The sequence below is a fragment of the Macrobrachium nipponense genome, chromosome 39, assembly GCF_015104395.2.
Source record: "Macrobrachium nipponense isolate FS-2020 chromosome 39, ASM1510439v2, whole genome shotgun sequence".
In the NCBI taxonomy this organism is placed as follows: Eukaryota; Metazoa; Arthropoda; class Malacostraca; order Decapoda; family Palaemonidae; genus Macrobrachium; species Macrobrachium nipponense.
This window is the reverse complement of record NC_061099.1, coordinates 29,463,899-29,486,746: the sequence shown is the minus strand read 5'-3', so window position 1 is coordinate 29,486,746 and position 22,848 is coordinate 29,463,899. Positions and strand designations below refer to the sequence as shown.

At 33.7% G+C, this 22,848-nt stretch overlaps 1 protein-coding gene across 1 annotated transcript; it reads right to left on the bottom strand.

Moving 5' to 3' along the window:
- Nucleotides 1–1,343: 1,343 nt before the first annotated feature.
- LOC135210242 (transferrin 2-like) lies at nt 1,344–19,402 on the bottom strand. The gene is made up of 14 exons (XM_064243090.1): nt 19,265–19,402; nt 18,723–18,840; nt 17,837–18,038; nt 17,399–17,552; nt 17,048–17,161; nt 11,273–11,440; nt 10,586–10,674; nt 9,884–10,050; nt 9,152–9,418; nt 7,560–7,703; nt 6,945–7,116; nt 6,120–6,168; nt 5,787–5,847; nt 1,344–5,626 (listed from the first exon to the last, which is right to left on the bottom strand). The coding sequence occupies exons 1-14, from the start codon at nt 19,340–19,342 to the stop codon at nt 5,502–5,504; spliced, it is 1,908 nt and encodes a 635-aa protein (XP_064099160.1). The 5' UTR covers nt 19,343–19,402; the 3' UTR covers nt 1,344–5,501.
- Nucleotides 19,403–22,848: the final 3,446 nt, after the last annotated feature.

The following is a 22,848-nucleotide window of genomic DNA, read 5'->3' as shown; positions in this document are numbered from 1 at the left end:
GAAACAATCAGCCCCGCCAACCACTCCTTCCAAAGAATTAAGGGCCAGAGGACTTCTATTGTATCATGATCTGACTGCAAAGAACCTATGACCTACTGGAAGCCATTCTGTCATTTCCACGATATTCTTGATATTCATAAAGAGTAAGCCGTAAATACCCAAGAGATCAAAGACAAGTTTTTACTCAACCATAGCACAACAACAAAAGGCATAAAGATGGTCAAGAAAATTCATCAAAATTACAAACAAAATTTTGCAAAGTACATTCAAATTTTAGACTGAAAAAAGACTGGACGATCCACGGTGAACTTCTAGTCCATCTGCAAACTGCCAAAGACTGTTAGAATCTCTTTTATTTAATCGTAAACCATCAAGTGATCCTGTAAAAGTCTAGTTATTATAACCTCTAGTAACTATGACATAAGCATTTACTTTAACAGTACTTAAAAGTACAAAAAATCTGTATATATGAACTTTTTCATATCAAACCTCTTTTATCTTACATTTTAATTTGGCCACAAATATTATATAATAATACTGTAATACAAAATATCTATTACTTGATCATTAACCCAATATTTTTTTTTACAAAATATATACTACAGTATTACTTATGAAGATCTGGAGAATTAAAACAAATGATAAAACATTCTGCAGCTAGAGCAGAAAATTACTTTTATTTTCAAGATCACAAAAATGTGTACAGTTGATGGAAATCAGGTGAATTACAGAAGTAAAATTAACACTTTTATCTTAATAAGAAAAAATGTGTATGGGTTGATAGAAATTTCTGTTACAGATTAAGAGAAAGAGAAAATTGCATAACTTAATTTCAAGAACCCTATATTTATACAAGGAATGCTCTTGGTTAGAGTAAACTTTGGCAGACTCTAGACTACTACAAAGCCTTTCAAAACATGGCCTCATGATTTTTTAAGCAAGAGAATACTGTTTTGGCAACCATAATCCAACTGTACTGCAAAACATTCAAGTTTCATGTACTAAACACAAAAAAGTTTGTTTGATTTGTAAATATATATGTAAACATATATATATATATATATATATATATATATATATATATATATATATATATATATATATATATATAGTATATACCGGTAGATATATAGGAATATATATATATATATATATATATATATATATTAATAATATATATATATATAATATATATATTATATACATATATATAGTAAATATATTATATATATATATATGTATATATATATATATATATATATATATATATATATATATATTATATATATATAATATATTAATATATAATATATATATATAATTATATATATATAAATTAAATATATTGATAAGTTTTTTTAGCAAAGCTCCCTAATGTTCAAGTTTCTATATGAAGCCAATGTGACTCAGTGATTTCAAACTAATATTTTTATAAGACCCAAAATTTTCAACCTTAAAAATTAAATTCATGCTAAAAATGTATGTGATTTCATAAACAAATACTATTGGTTTGCTAATAAAACTGACATAAAATTTCATCATACATTATAAAAATTATATATTTACACATGAAAAAAGTACCAAAATTCATTTTAACTTAAAACCTTGTGAAATTTACCTGATTTTCAAAAAACATCAGTTTGTTGATGAAATTCACAGCATCAAAATTTCATCATACAATATACATGTAAAAGAATTATATAAAATAAGTGCCAAAAGTCATTTTGACATAACCTTTTGAGATTCTGACATCTAACAGTCATGCAAATATCATCCCTTGTAATCCGGTGAAATCAAAGGATACCATATACAAAAACTTTAAAAATCCATAAATATGTTGTTACTTGGTAGCACTGGGATGATGTCAGGGGACTAATGGGAGATGGTTTAACTTGAATTTCCCATAAAGTAAGGGCTTATCAAAGACAGTAACAAAAACAATTCATAAAAAACATTAAAATTTTTGCATATTTTTCCTAATTTTTTATGCAACAACAGATATTATTAGCTATAATATAGATATCTGTATATATACTGTTGAAAATGCAGTTTAGCATACTTTTTCATGGCACATCAACAGTTCAAAAATCTAAATGTTTAAGTATTTACAAAAATCAAAAGAAATTTCTGTTCTTCGCTTTCTTCAATGCACCCTTCTGCTCATTTTGTTTTTATTTCTAAAGATAGAAAAATAAGGTAAAATCATTTGGTTTCGAAATAAGATCAAAACCACCATTCTATCATATAAAGTTTACAAAAAACAACAAAATTCAGTTATCTCTAAGATCGTAAGTGGAAATAGAGAACAAAATGTGTTTTAATGATAAATTTTGTTTTATCAATATATTTCAGGTCAATTACAGTCTAACTAGCTACTACAGAATAAAAAAAAACTTAGCTCATGAAATACACAATCATGGCTCCACAATGCACACCCTGATCTTGAAATGTATAAAAAGAAATGCATGAAAAATACTGTATAGTACTCCCAAAATAACAAAAGGTGAGTACATTGTCAAGGAGCATGGTAACATGGAGAAAATAAGGAATAACTCTACAATAGTGGATGATCAGACAAGAAGATTCAAATCAATTCTGCAAACATCAGTCTTTTATAATACAAAAAAGCATTCTAAAAATATATAGAACAATACTATGAAGTTATTTTTTCTTGTATACAAATTCTTGTTTTTTGATTAGTGATGGTTGCAAAATTACAATTTGAGACAATATGGGAAGATCTATGAATTCTGTATAAAACAAAGATATATATTGTTACATTTTACTGTACACAAAACTGCTATTGTTACATAATGAAATGTAGTAAAAGTAAAAAAAAAAAAAAAAATCATCACACCAAAACTATTCTTAAGTCTACCTCATGAGGTTACACTTAACATCTTATTTGAAGGATTATGTTCTACAAAATAGTACAATTTTATAGAAAAAATCAAAAGGAAATTCAACAGTATTAGTCTTCAAAGAAAACAACAAGGAAAATTATTTCATTTCACTGTTTTGGCAAACAGTGCACAATGATTATAATACAATATAAAACTTGTACTCAAGTTTCAAGTGACACCAAACCATAACCCTACATATGACATTTCAAAATAATACCACAGGCTTGTGAAGTTTCTTTGAAGGAAAACTGTCAGAAAATTATTTCTCCAACTATTACCCCCTTCATTTCATGTCCTGATTTTAGCTATTGTATATGTAATATATAACTGACTTTAATTATTCTTACTTTTTTGTTGTCCAGTTTTATTTATGTATTTCTATCTTTGAGGGAAACATCATACATGGAATATCCTTCAAGAAAAAGAATAAAATCTTAGAGTAATAGAACAGTTTATTGTAACTTAAACACATCAAACAAATGAGATTCTAGTGTAGACTAATGTAGACATATGTAGCAAAGAAATAATCAGAAAAAAACAAGCAATGTAAAACAAGGAAGAACGATGTTGTATCACAATTATTAAAGAATTATGGTAAATGAAAAAAAAACCACGATTACACACAGGCCCGGACTTAAGATTAGGTAATGAAATTAAAGCCTCAGTTCAAGAGTATTGAAACGTTGCCACCATGTATTGTTGAAATGTTTTTGCATCCTTTTAACACTAAAGCAAATGTGCATTGTATCAATATAAACTGGTGTCCATCCGTATCTCAACTTTTGCTTTACCCCTAGTCTCTTTTTTAAAAAGCTAAGAAAATCATTGCGACAGCATGTGATGTGCAAGGCTGAATGCCCTTAAAAGCTACAAGCTTTTGTCCCACTACCTAATCCTAAGTCAAGGTCTCTCTGCATTCATGATGATTTTTTATGTTTATTCATTTTTGTTTGTTATTTATGTGAAGAACTTCAGTCCTTTAATATCTGTTCTGGTTTATTGCTGCTTTTCTTCCTTTACATTTTTTATTATTCTGTTTTAAATTTTATTACATATGTATGTCTTTGAAGGAAAGATGTGCTTTATTCTTAAATATCAAATATTAACATTTTTAGTACACAAACGTGAATGAATGTAAACCTAACTTGATAAAAATTTCAATCACCCAAAATCTACAAAGCCCTCAAATAATACAATCTGAATGCACCTACGTGATAGAATACTGTAACATCATAACACTGGTAAATATAAGGTAAATAATGCCTTAATGAAATGCTTGTTGTCAGTCTTACTAAAATACTTTGCATCCGTTGAGTTGTGTACATATCTAACATCAAGTCATCCACAACTACAGATGGTACCAAAAGATATTTACAGCATCCCTTGGTCCCCAGCTGCATTGCTATCGGCCTTTCACTTTCCCTCCATTCACTGTGGTCTCTTCTCCATTAGCTGTCCAACTCTATCTTCCCCATAAGTTCACATCTCATTTAAGTACACATCCTTTGGCTGAGCTCTATGAAGGTAGTATAGAGATATGACTCGGTGGACCTGTTATGCTATATATAATACAGTACAGCATCTAACATCTACTAAACATGTAGCATTCTAATAAAATTTTTTACATATAGATACAACAATATAAATTCATTGGTGTTTGGAAAATCCATGCTTTCCACATAAACTTGAAATCATATTAGCTGTCAAGGTTGACCTAGCTGCCCATTATTTTATTTTTACTTAACTGGCTTTTGAATCTCAAGTGCAATATCACATTACATGGACGGAATTTATGCAAACTATGGATAAACTTGGGTATTATATCTCAAAAGCAATATCACACTACGTGGACGGAATTTATGTAAACTATGGCTAAACTGGGGTATTACATCAACAAGGTACATGGCTCTTCAAGATTACATTTGTAGCAATATTCTGACCTAAGAAGCCTTCCTCCTTGGTTCAGTGTGTAAGCATAATTTTCTGAAAAGCTTAATATGCAGAAAAAGTCAATCATTTAATTTGAGCTTGACCGAATAACACAATAAAGGGACTTAAACAAATAATTAAAACTATAAGCCAGTACATAAACAATTGCTATCAAAAGCACCTACTTGTGAACTTTGATATGTACAACCCTGTATTGCTACAGATTAACTGTGATAAATTTTTTTTTTATCTAAATCATATTTTAAAAATCTTCGATAAGATATACAATATAATATCTGTTAAGTCTAGTGTTCCAATTTTCTGAGAGATGTTCCTGGTTATACCCCATTGTTATTTGCAACAGTGGATGACCAGCCTATAAAACTTAGAAAAATAGTGTCCATTTTATTTCCCCATTCATATACAATACCTGCAAATACTGATACAGCATTGCTAAATTCTACTTTACAATTAATACATTTATGCCATACTCAACTCATTCTCAAAAGTGATGTATGAATATTTATTATCATTATTTCTATAACTCACACTTTACATACATTCAAATGGAATGAGTCTGAAAGGTCTTTGACTTGCAGTTATGTGGTGAAAAGAATCAGAGCAAACACAAAGACTTAGATGAGATGTACTGAGTAGTGGAAGAAAAAATCATGTATTTTTCCACCACAGAAAGTTCAAAGCCAAAGTGAAAGCTATCAAAATGGACGACAGCATCACAGTGCTTCCCTTGGCAGTGCAATCTACTTCGTAACGGGCATTCAGGAACTCCAAACCTGTATTAAAAATAGTTTAAATTAAACCTCCTGTAAAATACATACAACCTGTTTCAAGTACACAATGTCAGGAACAACTTAGCTTTGCAAGAACCATACTTGATTACAATGACATATAGTGTATTTAAAAAAAAAAAAAAAAAAAAAAAAACCAGCTTACCCAGATAGGGATGATAATGTCGTTCCTCAGGTTCTAATGGTAACAGCTGCTGAGTTGCATCCTGGAACAACAACAAAAATGTTATCTAACGCCTGCCAAAGGCACCCCTTGCACTAATATTGTGAAAAGTTTTACGTATTACTTTATACAAACCCTGAGCTTTCGGTATATGTACCTGCCCAAGTTTAACTGCATTCCAATATCAATGTTCCTTAACCAATCGAAACAAGATCTGAACACTCATACCTAATACTCCCATATCACAAACTACTACTATTCCAATACAAAGCAATTTAGGAAAGAATATACAGAATTGGCTTAAGTTTTCCTTACCTGGAAAATAAGATCCGCATATGGTTCATCTGAATGATACATCTTGAAGCTGGAAAACACAAGTAAGATTAATGAAAAGTTTATTAACAATTATGTCTCAATAAAATGTAACTAAAGAATTTCCAACCACTATCCATATCAATATCAGGGCAGTACATAGTGCACAATAGAGGACTAAAGAATCTTTGCGGGCAATCCCCTTCCCCATTCAGTCCACAGCTGTGCTGCTATCTGACCATATTTATTCACCAATTTGCACAGGCTCTTTCCACTTGGCTGTCCAACTTCTTTGACTTTAACGTCCTCCATTTTTCACTTCTCATATACAAGCAGTTCCTAAGGTCATGCCTTGGGAGAATTCAGTGTGATGCAGCAGTCTCAATATTACAGTGCACTGCATGCAATTAAAAACTATCAAAAAGGTTATTTACATTTATTTTCTGTAGCAGATGAACTGCATACCTTTGCCAAGGCTACTAGACACTGAACAAGACACATGATTAGCAGTGCTATACAAATACTGTATTCTGCCTCCTTTCACAGATATTAAGAACCTCCAAGGGTTTCAATGGCATTCGGCAATTCTAACTCAGACGAAAATGTCCACAGTCTCCATAACCGCACTGAGGCCTACTATGCTTCTTACACAAAATTTATAGCACATATCTAATACCATTTGGAATTAAGATTCACATAAAAATTTTAAACCTGTGTCCAGAAGCTGACCCAAAGTTAGTGCTATCAAAACCAAGCTTAAATTTACACACAATGTACAACAACAATACTAACAATTTTACAATGATCAACAAAATATTTTTTACTTACTTCCATTCATCCTCAGAATCTCTACCAAAGTGTTGCTGAGCATACAAAAGAAGGTTAATAAAGGTCTCCACTTCTGTCTCATTGTACTGGTAGCCTCCTCGTGTTACAACAGCATTTGATCGCACTGTGCCCAAGTTGCAATCTAAGTATTCTGTTACTGGGGCTCGAGTTCCTGAGAAAACCACAAAATCATTTAGTAGATAGATTTACCAAGAAAAACAAAAGTCTATTTTCAGCTTGCCAACTTTTTTTATCCATGCACTATTTGCTCAATAGCTACTTTTAATGACAGTTAAGTATATGTTATCAAGCTTATCAACACAGTTTTCAAACTGGGTAAACTTCATGACACTAGGGTCAAGAATGTCTTCACTCCTTCAATACTTAAATAATATGCAACAGCTCACAAGTAAAACAGCAATGCCCTATATATTCTTATTTTATTTGTCTTTCCATATTAGTACTACCACAGCAATTTATTTGTAAAGGGGTTGCAAAGACAAGAATTTTTTTTACTGTTAAATCATATAAAAAGTACTGCTTCTGAAGCGGTAATCCTTATTTCGTCAGATTCTCATATAAGGTTAAGCATCTTTAGCAACCATCAAAACTTACCGTCTCTACAGACAAGCTGGTAGTCCGATGTCAGCTGATTTCTAGCCCACCATTCTTTGCGTCTCCCATCCACATTTTCTCTTACTGTTGTATGCTTGAGGAAAGCTATGTTTCCGCCACCTTCAACAAGGCATCTAAAAGCACCTGTAAACAAACATCTTTTTAATGATTAAATTACATAAAAGAATACTGAATAAAAGTATAGTTTCTATAACTTGAAATTACATCCATCTTCTGTTGAAGCAATTTCCATCATTATACTAAACTTTTGCAGTATTCTGAAACAAGATGGGATTACAGGATGGCACCATCATTACTGTCCACACCTGGTATATCATTCACAGTTAGATGTTTAATGTTTAATAATATCCCTGTTTTAGTCTATACAAGCAGTCCCTGGGTTACGACGGGTTCGGCTTACGACGTTCCGAGGTTAAGGCGCTTTTCAATTATATTTATAAGAAATTATTTCCAGGGTTACAACGCATGTTCCAGGGTTACGACGCCTACAACGCTCATCGGGCAGAAGAAATATGACACTAAAAATGCAAAATAATCAATATTTGAAGGTTTTTTGGATGAAAAATGCAATAAGAATGCAGTTTACATAGTTTTTAATGCACCCAAAGCATTAAAAGTAAGGTTTTCTTAGGGTTTTAGACGATGTTCTGGCTTACGGCGATTTTCGGATACAACGCGTCTCAAGAACGGAACCCCCGTCGTAACCCGGGGACTGCCTGTACTGAACACTCAATCTGACCTCACATTTGCTCCAGGTCCCCACCTATAACTCTTTTCTAAAGATCCTCTAGGCCGTCTCATATGTCACCATCCTATTAATTCCATATTTATCACTTCTGTAACTGATTGCCCCTGGCTCTTCTGTTCATGTACAAACCATCACACTTTGTTTTTACATATCTTTTAGTTATTTCTTCACTTGTGATACAATCTTTCACAGGAGCTCAATCCATGATTCTCTACATTCTGTAGCCCCACCTATTCCACACCTCTATGTTCTTAGTCAGTGCTTGTGCCTTCATTGGAAAAAGAAACACTGGTCTTATGCAAACATCATAAATATTTTGGTTGTCTTAACAGCACACTCATTTACCAGTCGTCAAGCAATATCCTTCCATTTTACTCAGGTAGTCACATGCACACTCTTGCCTGTCTCCCTTCATTCTTTTCTGTTGCTCACTAAATATCATCTTCCAGATACAGATCATCACCCAAGTAACTGCAATGTAACTGGAATGTTGAAGCTCATCCAGTATTTGCCCACCTGATCATCATGTCCCTCTCTCCACCATTAGCTGCTACTCTGACACACTGATAATCCCTTACACCAAATAAAGATTTTCCTGGGCCCATCTGTTATATCTAATGCCTTGTAAACTGCTTTCACCCCTTTACCTAAGAGAATGAGCTTTCTCCTTTGTTTCTTTTCTAGTTGCGCAAAATCTTGGTTTTGCTTACACATAATTCAAATACACTTTTGTCCGTTTAATGATAAGCACGACACCAGAAACAAAAAACAGCAAATAGCAAATAATGGAAAGCTATATTGATCAACTTTACATAAAACTTACCAGTAAAACCATAGAAAGGCTCACTGTGATCTCTGGCACAAAACCCAGCGCCAGTGCCTCTGCACAAGTGGCAAAGGTTTAAACGATTCGTGTTGTGGCGATAGTAGGGATTTAACGAGCCCGGGGCACATGATTTCTGGAAATACTCTGAGGCGGCTCTGACAGAATTACAACCATACTGTCTGATGAGATTGTTGTTCAGGAGATATGCCATGGGCACAATCCAGCCACCTCCATGCATAACTCCAGGATGGCAAGTCATCTTATCTGAAATAACAATATACAGTGATTACTTGGCTACATGAGATTAACCCAAAGGAACTGAAGAGAAAGGAAAAGACAAAAAGCAGCGGAGCTGCAGCAAACGACCTTTAGTGATGTCTAAAATGCATATGCATAGCACACTCCAGGTTATTATTATCATTATTAATAGGGCTTAGTTTTACCAGACCTCTGAGTCTCAAGTAGACTCTTCTCAGGCTGGTTACTCCAGGTCATACCTCATTACAGGTCTACTACTGATATAACAGTGGATTCCACTACTGTACATAAAAAACTTACACATATGACTTATATAAATTCACTATAATGATAAAAAAGTTCTGTATTGTATACAATACAAAGAAAATGTTACCCACATAACTGATAAACTTTCAGCTTACCACTCAAAATATACACTTTTCTAAAAAAAAATCTTTATTTCCAATGATTCCTCGTAAGATCAAAACTAACCTTTTAGATAAAGGACATCTGTGTCAGGATCATCCTCCTTTGTTACAGCAACAACATAGTATTCTAGTGTCTCCAGGTTATATTGTTCAGCCATGATAGGAACAAGGTCATAATTCAAACCAGCACTGTAGATATCACCAGCTTCAAAAACTGTAATATCAGCCTCACTGAAATAAATTTTGATACCAATGAACATTTTATAAAAGTAATTCTTGCCACAATGGACAAATTGTTTATTGTATGTCATATAAAATGGGAATAAGAAAGACAACTAAGGCAAAGAATTTGTAACATAATATGTACTATAATGATAAACTCATACAACATCCAAAAATGAATACTTGTATAGAATTGCTGTTTAGTTTGCTTGTATAGTGTTTTTACGTTGCATGGAACCAGTGGTTATTCAGCAACAGGGCCAATGGCTTTATGTGACTTCCAAACCACATCGAGAGTGAACTTCTATCACCAGAAATACACATCTCTGATGCCTGAACTCCCGACCACCAAGGTGGCAGGCCAAGACCAAGCCGACCACACCACTGAGGCGCTCATAGAATTGTTGTTACATAGACTTATATAAATTTAGAGTTTGCTCAGTTACAAATGGTTACAAACTACAGACACAGAAAGTAACATTGAAATCATTTACCATAGTTTTCTCTGCAAAGAACTGCCTACTACAACACTGGAAAATCTTACCGGTTCTTGATTGCTCTCATGCAATCGAAGTTTGATTCTCCTTTAAGACACTCCATATCAGGTTTGAGCAATTGTGCACTCAATGCAGTCTGCAAAATATTGAGTTATGAAGAATGCATCACTTTTAATTTAACCATGCACTGAATCATATCATGTATAAGGATACAAATGAAGGAATGCAAACATATCACATAACATGCAGTAACATGCCGTATACAAGGAAAGGGTAATTTAAGTTGCAATCGGCTTAGCTATACATACATTGCTTAAGTACTTAATAAAAATCTTAGTTGGCCATATTACATCATGGGGTCAACAATGATAAAAAACAAATAAAGAATAACTTGACCTTGTTTAACTGCCATACAAATATATTAACTAATCTTTTAATTCTATAAATGAAAGCAAATGTCTACAACCTGATAGCTTTTCTAAGAGTAAGCAAATTATTGCAAAACATTCTTAAATACTGTTTATAAGTTAGTTCCGTAAAACATTCCAGGATATGAAAACACTGCAAAAAGTGACTCAGGGATAATATCAAACATGGATATCTAAGACAAACCATAACATAAAGGTATACAAATGCACCATGTTCTTGAATTAGCAATTGCAGCAAGACACAAAAAAATACAAATAATGAAAATGCCAACATGAATTAATACAGAACAAAGGCAATCTACAAACCTTCAAATTTAGACACTTGGTGTACTCAGGAATAGATGTGACGCACAGTGTCATCTTCGGTACTGGACAAGATCTAATTATCTGGATATAACTCATAATATTCCCTGCCAAATATCTCTGGAAACTCTGTTGACTCACAGCTAAGTCTACCAAAATCTCGGTATCATCCTGGTAAAAAAAAAAAAAATTTAAAGTGAAAGTTGACACAAAACCACCTTTGAAATACTGAATAGAATATAGCATTTAGGCTAAAGGCCAAGCGCTGGGACGTACGAGTTCATTCAGCACTGTAAGGGAAATTGAGAGTAAAAGGTTTGAAAGGTGTGACAGGAGGAAGATCTTGCAGTTGCATTATGAGTCAATTGTTAGGAGAGGGTAGAAAGTAAAATACAAGAAAGTGACTATGAACGTAGGTACAGTTCAGGGGATGAAAGAGGCTGTCTTTAAAATATATATATATATATATATATATATATATATATATATATATATATATATATATATATATATATATATATATATATATATATATCATTATAAAAAAACCTGCATAACCATAATACAGTACATATATAGTAATACCTCAAACTTACACAATGTTAGGTTCCATAACCCCTTGTGCAAAGGCAAGGATTCGCATAAGTTTCGTACGGCCACTAAAAATGCTAATTCATACAGTAAATGCTTATTTCTAAAAGTTTAAACCTTAACAATGCTAAAATCATTCTACCAAAGCACTTTAATTTCAGTTAAAAGTTAGCTTAAAACCATACTGTACTTCATATTTCATTACAGTACCGAGAGAGAGTGAGTTATGGGGGGGTTGTCCTTACGTTAAATATCATGAGAATGAAATTATTCATGAATTATTATGGAGAGAGAGAATAATGAGAGGAAGAGAAGTGGGGGGAAGTTTTTTCTTACATTAAATATCAATAGAGTGATAATTATTCATGATTTATGAGAGAAAATGATAATAAGTTTTGAAAGAGAGAGGGAAAAGTGATTCTTGTTAAATATCAAAAGATGGAAATGCATGATTTATGAACCTTACAGACCTTACAGACCTTACATCTTGTTCGGGTTGCCCCAGGTCCCTCAGTGTGAGGCACCTCTAATGTCTACCAGAGAGTTGCTAGTACATCTTCCGGTATATTTTGCATCTTCCAATCTTGGATGGTCTGGGATGCAGTTTAGATATTTGTCGAGCTTATTCTTAAACACATCTACGCTCACTCCTGATATATTCCTCAGATGAGCTGGCAACGCATTGAATAGACGCTGCATTATCGATGCTGGTGCGTAGTGGATTAATGTCCTGTGTGCTTTCCTTATTTTTCCTGGTATAGTTTTGGGCACTATTAATCTACCTCTTGCTTGCTCTTTCTGATATTTTTAGTTCCATGATATTTTCTGCTATTCCTTCTATCTGTTTCCATGCCTGAATTATCATGTAGCGTTCTCTTCTCCTTTCTAAGACTATATAATTTTAAGAATTGTAGTCTTTCCCAGTAGTCTAGGTCCTTAACTTCTTCTATTCTAGCTGTAAAGGACCTTTGTACACTCTCTATTTGTGCAATATCCTTTTGATAGTGTGGGTACCATATCATATTGCAATATTCAAGTGGACTACGAACATATGTTTTATAAAGCATAATCATGTGTTCAGCTTTTCTTGTTTTGAAGTGCCGTAACAACATTCCATTTTGCTTTACATTTTGCCAACAGAGTTGCTATTTGATCATTGCATAACATGTTCCTATTCATCATCACACCAAGGTCTTTAACTGCTTCCTTATTTGTGATGGTCCTCATTATTAGGTCCCTTATATGCATATAGCTTTCTTTCTCTGTCTCCATAATTTATTGATTCAAATTTATCAGAGTTAAATACCATCCTATTTACCTCTGCCCAATCATATACTTTGTTAAGGTCTCTTTGTAGAGCGTTCCTATCTTCATCAGAATAATTTCTCTACTTATTCTTGTGTCATCTGCGAAACTACTCACTACCGAATCCTTCACATTATTGTCTATGTCTTCAATCATAATAACAAACAGTATTGCAGCTAACACCGTACCTTGCGGCACACCGGATATTACCTTGACTTCATCCGATTTCTCGTCGTTTGCAATAACTATCTGTTTTCTGTTGTGTAAAAATTCTTTTAACCATCTTCCTACTTTATCCACGATATTGTGTTTTCTAATTTTCTTCGCTAATATATTATGGTCTACTTTATCAAAAGCTTTTGCAAAGTCTAAATAAACCACATCTGTTTCATTTCCGCTTTTCATATTTTTGAATATGTTCTCACGGTGGACTAACAGTTGGGTTTGTGTACTTTTTCCGGGTACGAAACCATGTGTCCTTTATTAAACAAATTATTTTTTATTAAATGTTTCATAATATTTTTCTTCATTACCCTTTCATACACTTTCATAATATGTGATGTTAGACTCACAGGCCTATAATTACTTGCCTCTAGTCTTGATCCACTTTTGAAAGTAGGGGTAATATATGCTAATTTGTGCTCATCATAAATCTTGCCTGTATCTACACTTTGTCTTAATAATATTGCAAGTGGCTTTGCGATAGAATGAACTACTTTCTTTAACAAAATAGCAGGAATTCCATCAGGCCCTGCAGCAGCTCCATTTTTAATTTCATTAATAGCCTGCACAATATCAGCTTCATTAATATCTATGTCAGCTAAATATTCACTATTTTCATCCCTTACTTCTATATCATTATCTTCATTATCTATTCTAGGGGTGAATTCTCTCTTATATCGTTCTGGCCAGTATGTTGCAAATTTCCTTTTTTTTCATTCGTTAATCTCCCTTCAATTCTCAGAGGGCCTATTTCTATTCTTCTTTTATTCATCTTCTTCGCATATGAGTATAATAGCTTGGGGTTTTGCTTGATATTTAATAGGGTTTTTTTCTTCCAAGTCCCGTTTTTCATTTTCTTTTGATTGTATAATCTTTTTTTCTGCATTTTCTATCTTACTTTTTAGTTCTATAACTTTCCATGCATTTTTTTCTTTTGCAAGACCTTTTTTCCACTTTCTGATTTTCTGGAACAAGATCCTTCTGTCTCTTGGTATGCATGAATGATGTTTACTTTTCTTCTTCGGTATATATTTTTCCACTATTTTCTCCAATATTTTATATAATATCTCCGTATTTACCCTTATGTCATCACTTACGAAAATGTTATCCCAATCTTTGTTTAATTCTTCATTAATTTCTGACCATTTTATATTTTTACTGTAGAAGTTGTATTTTCCATATCCTTCCCACTTTTTCATTTCCTGCTTATCTCTATTTTTTTCACTGCTTTTGGAATGAAACGTTAATTCTATGACATTATGGTCTGAAATATTCGCATTATAAACTATTATTTCTTTAACATAATTCATCTCGTTCACAAATACTAGGTCTAAGGTATTTTCCTTTCTTGTTGGCAGGTGATTTATTTGTTGAATGTTGTATTCTAGTAGCATATCTAATAGCTTTTCAAATTGCCTCTTATCTTCTGCACTACTATTACTCTCTTTTTTATATGTATAAGTACAACCACAATCTCCTATTCGTTCTTTCCATTCTACGAAAGGAAAGTTGAAGTCACCAGATAGGAGAATAGTCCAGTCCTTGTGATTTCTACATATATCATCCAATTTTTCAATTATTAAGTCAAACTCTTTAGTATTAGGAGGTCTATATATTACTATGTTCATCAATTTTTCAGATTCAAATTCTACCGCTATTAGTTCACATTCTGATTACTATATTTCTCATATATTTTTCCTTGTTTTTTGTCTTTCCCATATATTGCGGTTCCCCCTTGATTCCTATTTTTTCTATCTGATCTATAAGTTTGGAACCCTTTTATTTGATCATCATTCCCAGTCTCTTGGGAATACCAGTTTCACTTATATTCATTATATCTATTTTCTTTTCATTTTTGGGTTAGTTTTCTTCTAAGTACTCTATTTTTCTTTTTGAGTTACTTGTAACTAAACCCTGCGCATTCATCACTATGATGGTTTGCGTGTTTTCTCCTTCATTTAATACTGGTAGTAATAAGGATTTTCCCATGTCTCTTTCCTGTTCCGGTATGTTGTTCTTTTTTTCATTTCCAGAAATTCTGACATTAAAAAATCCAACTTTTCCATAATATTTGATCTTCCTTCATCATAATTATTTATTTTGTGTCTGAATCTGCAATTTTCTCCGTTTCTGCAATATCCTCTTGCATAATAAATACAGTTATTATCTCTTGAAGGAGAGAGAGAGAGAGAGAGAGAGAGAGAGAGAGAGAGAGAGAGAGAGAGAGAGAGAGAGAGAGAGAATGTTTACAGTGACAGCTGTTTTGTGATTTTGATTGATTTTACTTATTTTAAGTAAAGTATACTAGTAGCATACAGTATCTATGTACAAAATTAAAACACAAATTTTCCATACCAATTTTACACATAAAAGCATGAAAATAATTATTTCAAATATTAAACATAACCACTTTGTTGGATTTCTTGAGGATTTTGCAAATGTCTCATGTCTGTGATTGCACCATGCTTCTTTGGTTCATTGTGCAAGCATGCACTCTGAAATACAGTGGTCCCCCCGTATTCGCGGGGGATGCGTACCAGACCCCCCCGTGAATAGTTAGAATCCGTGAATGTTTGGAACCCCTATAAAAACGCTAAAAACAGCCTATTTTCTAAGTTAAAACTTAAGAAAAACCACTAAAAATTTTCATACTTGGTTTTTTTAATATTTTTATCACAAAAAGTGCATTTTATGATGAAACTGATAACAAAAACCAGGAATTTGTGGATATTTCTCACAGAAAAATACCGCGAATGCGCGAATTTTCCGCGAATAGTGTAGGGAAACGTTCCCGAGAGAAATCCGCGAATGTGTGAGTCCGCGAATCCGGAGAACGCGAATACGGGGGGTCCACTGTACTAAGATTTCTGGAGTAACTGCATGCACATTTTTCCAACAAGGAGTTTGAAAAATTTGTCTACTCCATTGCATATCTAAAAAACTCAACCATTTTGACTCAAACTAAAATGTAAAGTTATAATAACTATACTGGGTCTTCACTTTGCTTCCCATCGGTCCTCTTCAACTAAGACTGTTAAGAGACTAGAAGATCTCTGCATGTGTACATACTGTAAAACATCATAAACACACAGCAGCAAGTTCTTTTTTACTTATTACAGACAGGATGAAAACAACTCAACAGTTAGTGGAGAATGACTCTTTGGCTAAAACTGGATAATCATATGAAGTAAAGGTCACAACCACCAATAAGTCATTACCTTTTCATCAACTTGTTTGTGATGTCTGAGCAATGAGCTACAGTCCAGACATGGGGACCCTAACTGTCATTTTTGTTTGACCAAGAAGTGAGGTGTCATGAGATGATTCGTGGCACATGATAGGGCTAACAAGCAATGATTTTGTATTAAAAAAAAATTTCCTAATTACATTTCTCACTGAAAAAATTGCTTGCTACCAAATAAAACATAACACTTCCAAAGTCAATATTTGTCTGAAAAACTTTTCTACAGGTCATTAAACATTTTTGTATCATGCAGGATACAAATAATCAGAAAGCCAACCCTACATCTATAATACAGTTATACAATTCTTAACACCAAAAAAGGTCTGGGCTAAATCATCCTACAGATCTATAAAAAATGAGCCAAAATTTTCCATTCATATAAAATACAAAAGTCCAGGGCTAACTGTACATCTTACCGACAACAGAAGATCATGAGCAGAGCCATATTTGGGAGACGACTCAAAAACATCGAATTTAGCTGGGCTTTCTGGGTTTTCACCAGATTTCTTTCCATACATAGACACCACTTTCTGCAACATGAATCAACAACATTACTAAAACAAGGAAAAACACACACAAAACTGACACAAAAGCCATGAGAGAAATCTGTGCGGAAATTTTTTAGTTAGTTCCCATTATAAACAACATTCATGTGAATTCTCATACCATAATTGACAGCTTGTAAATGAAAAAAAAATGGTATATTAAAGACTACGCTAAAAACACAAGAGCTTATCTAAATAAACAAAAAAACCAAAACTAGTTACCTTCACAAAATCTTGCAACAAACGGCGCTGTTCTAGACTCTTTGCTGACGTAGTAACGATGGCATTGGAAGGAACTGTCCCCCAGTTACAGAATTCATATTCAGTTACAGGGCGTCTGGTGCCATCCTCACACAGGAGTTCAAAATCTTCAGCACTGCAAATGAGAACAGAAAATACCTACTGTAACTGCTCACTCTTTCATCACAGCAACAGTTCATGGAAACTGAAAGCTAGAGTACTTTTCATATTTATCAGACTAATAAGATGCATGTAATTAGATATGAATAAACACAGGCAAAAATTCTAGTCACTTGCAAAGAACATGATCTAACTTTAAGAACAATGAAACGATAAATTTGCAACTATAACTGTTCCAATTAGATGACCTGACAGAGTATGTACTAATTTCTAAACACTAAAAGTTCTGAATCAACTTACACCACATCATAGCTATGTTTGGTACCTTCTGTACTATTGCCCAAAGCCAGAGATATAGTGTTGTGTTTCATAAAGGCTATCTGACCCTGGTCAATTAAGCACTTGAAAGCTCCCTCATAGCCAGCATAAATATCCTGGCTAGTACAGTGCTGTCCGGGAAGGTCGCTTCCACAAGCACTACACAATTCTTGACTGTTGTCACCTACAAAAGACAGAAAAATAAACTGACAATCAACAAAAAAAGCTTATCAAGCTTTTACAGATAAAATAATGCCCTAAAACATACACTATATTTATAACAAAATCTAGGTAATGACACTCTTACCATCAAATCAAGAAAAAGGCAAAATTAAATTTTTTCTGTTCTAAACCCTACTCTTTCGGTAAAAAGACATTATACAGTATTCAGAAACCAAATAATACAAAATAATTTAAATAGTTTTGCAGGAGCAACACAGAAAAAATTTATTATTCATTAATTTACTTTTATTACTTTTACTTTTTTATATAATTTACTACAGTATTTATTTGTATTCATTTTTACTCATCTATATAGATTTATTTGCTTGAAATAATTTTGATTAATGTATTTATGTATATGCTTTTATTAACTTTTATTTTTATTATATTTGTTTGTTTTGTTATAAATATACAACGCTAGTCAGTGAAGTCCCTCAGGCTTCATGCACTTTGGGTTCCTGGGCTGCCACCTAGAGGTGGTATTGTGGAACGAATGGTTTATGATCTCTGAAGGAGTCAATTACTTGGAATTCTCATCATCTTTAACATCATTTTCTAACATTTTACAAATTAAATATACTACTACAAACTTGCCCATTCAAAGGGATTATAGATTGGAAAAATATTCAAAATGATCGATACTTACCCAATGGGTTGTATTTATCAGATAATATATTTACTGCACACCCTCCACTGAAAAATGCGGATGCAGATTTGATGTAGTTGTTGCAGTCAACAATTTTCATAGCCCCTGACTTGATCAACTGAAAAAAAATTAATTCTGAGAACCATGGATAATAGTGTCCGAAGCAAGATTAGTATATTTTATTCACATCCTCTGAACAAAAAGGGACATTAAATTGTTTAAAACATTATCCCCATAGATGAAACTAATGCACCTATAAAAAAAGCTGAAAAAGACATACTCGCCAAGTACAAATGTCTTTATACTCAATACATTTCTTTATAAAAGAAGAAACAGCTTCAAAACACTGCAATCAATAAAGTGCATTTAATCTAGAAGTTACTCCCGCAAAGCAACAGAGAGAAAAGCAGCTAGCTGCATAAACTAAGAATGAGCCACTTTGCTTTACACACTATGCAGACAATAAAAATAAGTCAATCTTACCAGAAATATCTCTTAAACCACTAACTTCAGCCACAATGTAAACATGACAAACTACTCACCTTAGCTATGGGTAAAACCCAGCCTCCCATAGATGCCACTGATGGGAAACATGCCACAGTGCCAGCCAAGTCTGCCATTGAGGAGACTTCCGGAAGGCTGCCTTTATGTATGACAGCGACAGCATAATATAGCTGTCTTCCCCCCCTTGGAATGAATTATGTCTCTTTTTTAAATTTCAACCTAAATAGAATTCATAACAATTGCCACAATATGTAGACACCTTTACATAATTCAAATTGTTAGTTCAAGTTTGCAGAAACCTGAAAAGTTATTAAATCAATCAGTGAGTATGGTTTCAGTCATTTTTTTTTTTTTTTTTTTTTTTTTTATTTTTCATTTTTTTTTTTTTTTTAGTTATTTCAAACACTATGGAGGCCTTGTGCCATCACACAAAACGTCAATCCCCAAACAATGCAAACCCTTGACCTGAAAATCTTGATATTGTACATGAATGCACATACTAATATCCCAGGGTAAAGAAAGTTTTTCAAACAAGGAATGAGTGGAATAATGCCAAAGCCAATGTATTATTAGCTCACTCTGCAATGCATCAGTATAAAACCTATTTCTTGAATCTAAATAAATGTGTAAAAAAGTACAGAATTTTTTATGCAAATTAAAGATAAGACTACTTTATTGAATTTAGGCTTAAGAGCCAAGCACTGTGATCAGACCATCCAACACTTTTCATAATGTTCTCTTCTCATGATTTTTAATAAAATTATTTATCAGCTTGATCAAAACTTGTGGTTAATCCTATTTCTTTCAAAAATTGCTTAATTCTATTTACTTGAGCAACAAAATCAAGGATGCTATCCAGCACAAGTTGTTAAAATCTCCATCCTAAAATTTTCCCTAAAAACATTTGCTCATTTTATTAAAACAGGTGGTAATATCCTCTTTCCTTAAAAGATGGCACTATTCTTCTGATAAGGCAGTTTCCCTCGTAATTCATTCATGGCCATGTCATGATATGAAGTTGCTTTCTTCCTGTGCTAAAATATGCTCATTATGTTCTTTACCACTTTGCATTAAAGCTGTTTGGCTTCTCCATCTTTCCTGCAAATGATTTATATTGTATTTATGGGTGGGTTCCTTCAATTCACTATGCAGGATACATATTTTGAATGGGGTCACAGTAGATACATCTTTTTGGCTACTCTCTGTCTGTCTTTTCATTACCTTCAATACCTACATACTGGCAGATACCTAACAAAAGTTTTTCTTTACATAATTTCTTGCATATGAGAGGATCAAGCATTCCTGCATCAATTGTACTATGGGGCAAGTGTCAACTGTTTTAGAGATGCAAGTAGTGAATGACTAAAGTCAGGTAAAGCCATAAATGAGATTAACCTAGGGGGTGAGATTTAAAAGAATAAATAGATCTGGCAGCAATGTATTATTTACCAGGCCACACCATAGTGATCTTAGAATGTTGTTAAGACTATAGTGTTACACTTATCTCCAGGAGTCAGACATCATGGAATGGTGGAATAATAAACTTATTGAATTTTTTTCCATTTGAATGGTGATATCCACAAGTCTTTCAAGCTATATTATCTGAAAATGATTGGAGGATTTTGCACCAAGTGTTGTTGGGTTGAATTCCTCAAGAACATTGATGGTTACAAGGAGAACTCAAGTTCTGTGCCATAAAACAACCCAAGTGGATTTCTCCTAAGCTACAAGGATAATGTGTTACAATCAGTACAAACTATCAATGCAGGGCAATGGTTTGTACTTCATATGAACTAATGTGCATTGATTTGTATCAGGATTGGCCAGCCCTATGAGAGCCTTTAATCAGCTCAGTGGTCTGGTTAAGCTACTTTTAATAATCATAATGTAAGTAACTGGATTAACAAATTACATTCAGACTCACAGTATAGGAAATTAACTTGACCATGGGAAATAGACACATCATAAGGAAATTATTTAAATAGTTGAATTCCATAAGATAAAAAAAGTGACACTAGCAGTATATACAAAAATGATATTGTTATGATACAATAAAGTTTGTTCATACTTACCTGGCAGATATATATATAGCTGTATTTTCTGAAATCCGACAGAATTTTAAAAACTTCCGACACACGCAGTGGTCGGCCAGGTGGTTAGTACCCATTCCCGCCGCTGGGAGGCGGGTATCAGGAACCATTCCCATTTTCTATTCATAATTTTTATTTCCACTGTCCCCTGAGGGGAGGTGGGTGGGTACTTGATTATATATATCTGCCAGGTAAGTATGAACAAACTTTATTGTATCATAACTATCATTTTGTTCATGAAACTTACCTGTCAGATATATATATAGCTGAATCCCACCTTTGGAGGTGGGAAGGGACAGAATAGAAGGATTTTGGGAAACAAATGCATGCAGATGATTTACATCTTGGTTCCACCTGTTAGCATAGCCGGCTTCGTGGTTACTGCCACGTAAGTCTGCTTGTGCTACTAGAGTTGCCAGCAAGGTAGAGACCTATATAGCTGGTGCACTCTAGATGATCTGTCAACAGGGGCGAGACCACGACGTGACTAGACCATATTGACCATACCATGAGGGCTAAGAAGTAAAATAAATATATATATAAATATATATATCACCACCTGACCACCTAGCCAAAGTTTAAGGTGTTTTTAAACCTAAGGACTTTTAAAGCGTTAAGAAGTTAAGAAGTCGCCGTTGTCGGCGACTCAACACTAAATTAAGAGCTCTTCCTAACCATTTTCTACAGGATAGGATGAGTGGTACTTCTTGCCCCCAAGATTGTGTCTGCAGACACGTATGGCCCTAGCGAGCAGCAGATCTCATATGCCATCTTCACATCTCGCAGGGAGTGTGAAGTGAACACAGAGTTGCTTCGCTAAAACATGGTACTCAGGATGTTACTGAGTGCCATGCTCTGTTGAAATGCTTCCGAGGCCGCGCCCTCACCTCGTGAGCATTCAGATAAAAAGATTTCAAATCTTTGTGCAAACACAATGAAGGAGCATTTTTGAAAGAACTCCTTAACACTAAAGCCAGGGTGTTCTTCGATATGGGCAAGTCTGGTCTTTTTCGGAACACTGCAGATTGCCCGAATGACTTCGACTTTCTTGAGTTTTATGTAGATAAAATGATATTGTTAGTATACAATAAAGTTTTGTACATACTTACCCGGCAGATATATACTTAGCTATAGTCTCCGACGTCCCGACAGAATTCAAAACTCGCGGCACACGCGACAGGTAGGTCAGGTGACCAGCCCACTCCCGCCGCTGGGTGGCGGGAATAGGAACCGTTCCCGTTTTCTAACCAGAATTTTTCTATTCCACCTGTCTCCTGAGGGGAGGCTGGGCGGGCCCTTAATCGTATATATCTGCCGGTAAGTATGTACAAACTTTATTTGTATACTAACAATATCATTTTTGTACATGCAACTTCCCCGGCAGATATATACTTAGCTGATTGACACCCTTGGTGGAGGGCAAGAGACAGTTACGTACTGATTACTTTTTGATTATAAAAACAGGGAAAACAACATATGTTGTAGGTATATTAACAAAAAACAACCTTGGTTCCTACCTGATATGGAAGAAG